The sequence below is a fragment of the Tupaia chinensis genome, unplaced genomic scaffold (assembly GCF_000334495.1).
Source record: "Tupaia chinensis unplaced genomic scaffold, TupChi_1.0 Scaffold000178_1, whole genome shotgun sequence".
In the NCBI taxonomy this organism is placed as follows: Eukaryota; Metazoa; Chordata; class Mammalia; order Scandentia; family Tupaiidae; genus Tupaia; species Tupaia belangeri.
Genome location: NW_006159653.1, coordinates 442,486 through 445,558, shown reverse-complemented (window position 1 = coordinate 445,558; position 3,073 = coordinate 442,486). Strand labels below are relative to the sequence as shown.

At 52.5% G+C, this 3,073-nt stretch overlaps 1 protein-coding gene across 1 annotated transcript in view; it reads left to right on the top strand.

Moving 5' to 3' along the window:
* Positions 1–2,783: 2,783 nt before the first annotated feature.
* Positions 2,784–3,073, top strand: part of PGAP6 (post-GPI attachment to proteins 6) — a 27,151-nt gene continuing 26,861 nt past the window's right edge. Inside the window, exon 1 of the mRNA XM_027770997.1 lies at positions 2,784–2,821. Coding sequence (XP_027626798.1) covers positions 2,784–2,821 — 38 coding nt within the window. The remainder of the gene's footprint in view (positions 2,822–3,073) is intronic.

Sequence of the window (3,073 nt, the reverse complement as noted above, 5' to 3'; positions counted from 1 at the left end):
AAAAAAAAAAAAAGAAATGAAAAAATACAATTAAATGAATAATTATTTAATAAAAAACATGTGTGTTGTATGGAGTAGCTAAGTTCTGGGACATTTTGTTGGGTAGGAACAAGCACCTAACACAAAGGCAGAGCAGGCGGGGGGCAGGCCTCACCCACAGCTGTCCTGGCGTGGTGGCTCTGCCTCCCTCAGAGGACACGACAGGACTGTCTGAGGCCTGTCCCACCAGGGCTCCCTCTTTCAAGGCTTGGCCCATCTGATTCTGACTGGGGTGTGGGCACCTGGCGGGCCCCAGAGGCAGACTGAGGACGAGGCGGGATAAACACAGCCCCAGGTTTCTGGAAGAGCCCTGTGGGTGTGACGGGTGGGACTTGTGCCACATATGAGGGGTGCCCTTTCACAGCTGATGGCTCGAATTTGTAGGTATATTTCAGCATCATTGAATACTAGTTGCCCTAAACATTGTAACTATAATACATTCTTAACTTAAAAAAATTAGTTTTAAAAAATACTTAACACCTGTTTGTTTATCTATTTACTTGTTGTGATTTGGGGGCTGTTAGGTCCAGGACTTGAACCATGGTCAGCTATGTGGAAGTCTAGCACCTCAAACACCATGCCTCTTGCAGGCTCCAAAAAAAATGATCAGGCCAGTAGGTGGCACGGTGGTTAAAGTGTTGTACTAACACATGGCCGACTTGGTGGCTTGAAAATCACACCAGGTGAAGTGTGTGCATGCCCCAAATCCCAACAGAACAGAGGGGAAAGGTCTGTGGTGTGGCCACTGCACACCCTGGGGCATCTTCCTCACTTCCTCTCTCTGTCTCTGATGAGAGCATGCACACTATGGCAAAAACCTAAAAATACTACGAATAAAATAAAAAATATTGCCAGAGGGCACATGTGCTCACCAGAGAAAGCATCTCCAGTGGGGAATGGTCACACTGCGATCCCTTTTCCCCAGCTCCTCCACCCTGCTGGGTCTCTGGGCACGCACATACCGGGCCTGTTTGAAGGGCGAAGCCCCAACCCCAGCTGCCATGAGTCTAACTCCCCATGCTGCGTCATGGGCTGGCCACATTCTCCGCTTGTCAGATTGCCGGTCACGGTCATGCCACTTCCTGTCAAGGGCAGGCATCGTGCAGTCATGGAGGTCCATCTTTGTCCCCGTTGACGGGGAGACAGAGCTACCCCACACTGCAGTTCTGTGCCAGCTGCAAATGCTGCCACGGGTTCCTGTCCTTTCTTCCCCACTCCCATTTTCAGGTTTTTGCTATAGGGCATGTGCGCTTGCTGGAGAGAGACAGAGAGGAAAGTGAGGGACCCCCCCATTGGGTACATGCTCCCGTGATGTTTTCAAGCTGCCCTGTCCAGGACTCGAACCACGAAGTTGGTAATGTGGGATCCAGCTACCTTAACCTTCACGCCACCTGCTGGCTCTGTGTTCTTTATTCCTTCCTAAAGATCCGAGTGGGACCAGCAGTTAGCATAATGGCTATGTCGCTGGACTCCCACGTAGTCAACCGCGGTTCAAGTCCCGGACCCATGGCTTCAACTCACACCGGTCGCGTTTGCGTGCATGCCCAAGATCCCGAGAGGAGAATGGAGGGGAAGGGATTGCGGCGTGGCCCCCCGCCCGGGGGGGGTGATTTCTCGCTTTCTGTCTGTCTCTCTCTGTCTGCCTGGCAAGCGCACGCGCCCTATAGCAAAAAAACTCTCAAAAAAAAAAAAAAAATCTGAGTTTTCATCTGGTTTAATTTCCTGAGTTTGAAGAGCTTCCATTAACATTTTTTTAGAGGTTTTTACTATAGGGCGCATGCTCTCACCAGAGAGAGACAGAAAGTGAGAAATCACCCCCCGGGGGATGGCCACACTGCAATCCCTTCTCCATTCTTCTCTGGGATCTTGGGCATGCATACACATGCGCCTGGCATGAGTTTAAGCTACTGGATCCAGGACTCAAACTGTGGTCGGCTACATGAGAGTCCAGCGACATAGCCATTACGCCAACTGCTGGTATCAGTTAGCAATTCTTGTGCAGATTATTGCTAGCAACATAATCTTTTCTTTTTTAATCTAAAAGTCTTCCTTTTTTTTGTATTCATTCTTTAATTTTGATTTTGTTTTTTAATTTCCTACAGGGTGCATGCTCTTCCCAGAGAGAGGCGAAGAGACGGAAAGTGAGAAAGAACAACCCGGGGGATGACCAGGCTTCAGTCCCTTCTCCTCTAGGGACTGTGGGCACGCACACATGCCTGTTGTGATCTTCAGCCACCAGGACTGGGACTTGAACTGTGCTGTCAGTCATGTGAGATCCAGCCACCTTAATCATCACACCACTGGCTGGCCCCTTCTTCTGTGTAAATTTGCCAGAGGGCATGTGTGCTTGTCGGAGAGAGGAGTGGGCCCCGCCTGGCATAGGCACACCACACAGCACTCCCCCACTCCTCTTCCCTGCTGGGGTCCTGGGCACACAGGCCTGTTGTTTCTAGCTGCCGAATCTGGGATTCCAGCTGCACCACCGGTCCTGCAAAATGGGGTTCCTTAGCCACCAGGCCGAAGCCGGCCCAGCCTTGCAGTTTTTGTTACTTTAGATTTGTCTGCTACTGTGGGAAGGCTGAGGGGCCACACTCCTCCCAGCTGGGCGAGGCACCTGTCCCTGGAGGGCTGGAGGCCTCTGACCTCTGTAAGAGGGGCAGCTGGTGCCCGCCCACCTCGCCGCCCCTCGGAGTCCAGTCCCAGGGTGCCCAGTCCTGTAAGCTTTGCAGCCTGAACATGGGCCCATGACCCCCTTCCTACCTGTGGGGAGGCTCACAGTATAGTGGGGTGGGCTGGGGACCATACCGGGGTGCTGGAGAAGTCCAACCCGGTGGGGCTCCAGGACCCGTCTGAGCCCCTTGACCTTTGAGCATCGCTTCTGGTCGGTTCAGTGAGTTGGCAAGGCCGCGACTGTACGCCCCCCGACCTTGGAACAAGCTTGGGTCACTTAGCATGTTGGCAAGGCTGCTTGCTATTCGCTCCGGGACAGTGATAGCCTTGCTGGGAAGTGACCCCCCTCTGACTCCCCGATATA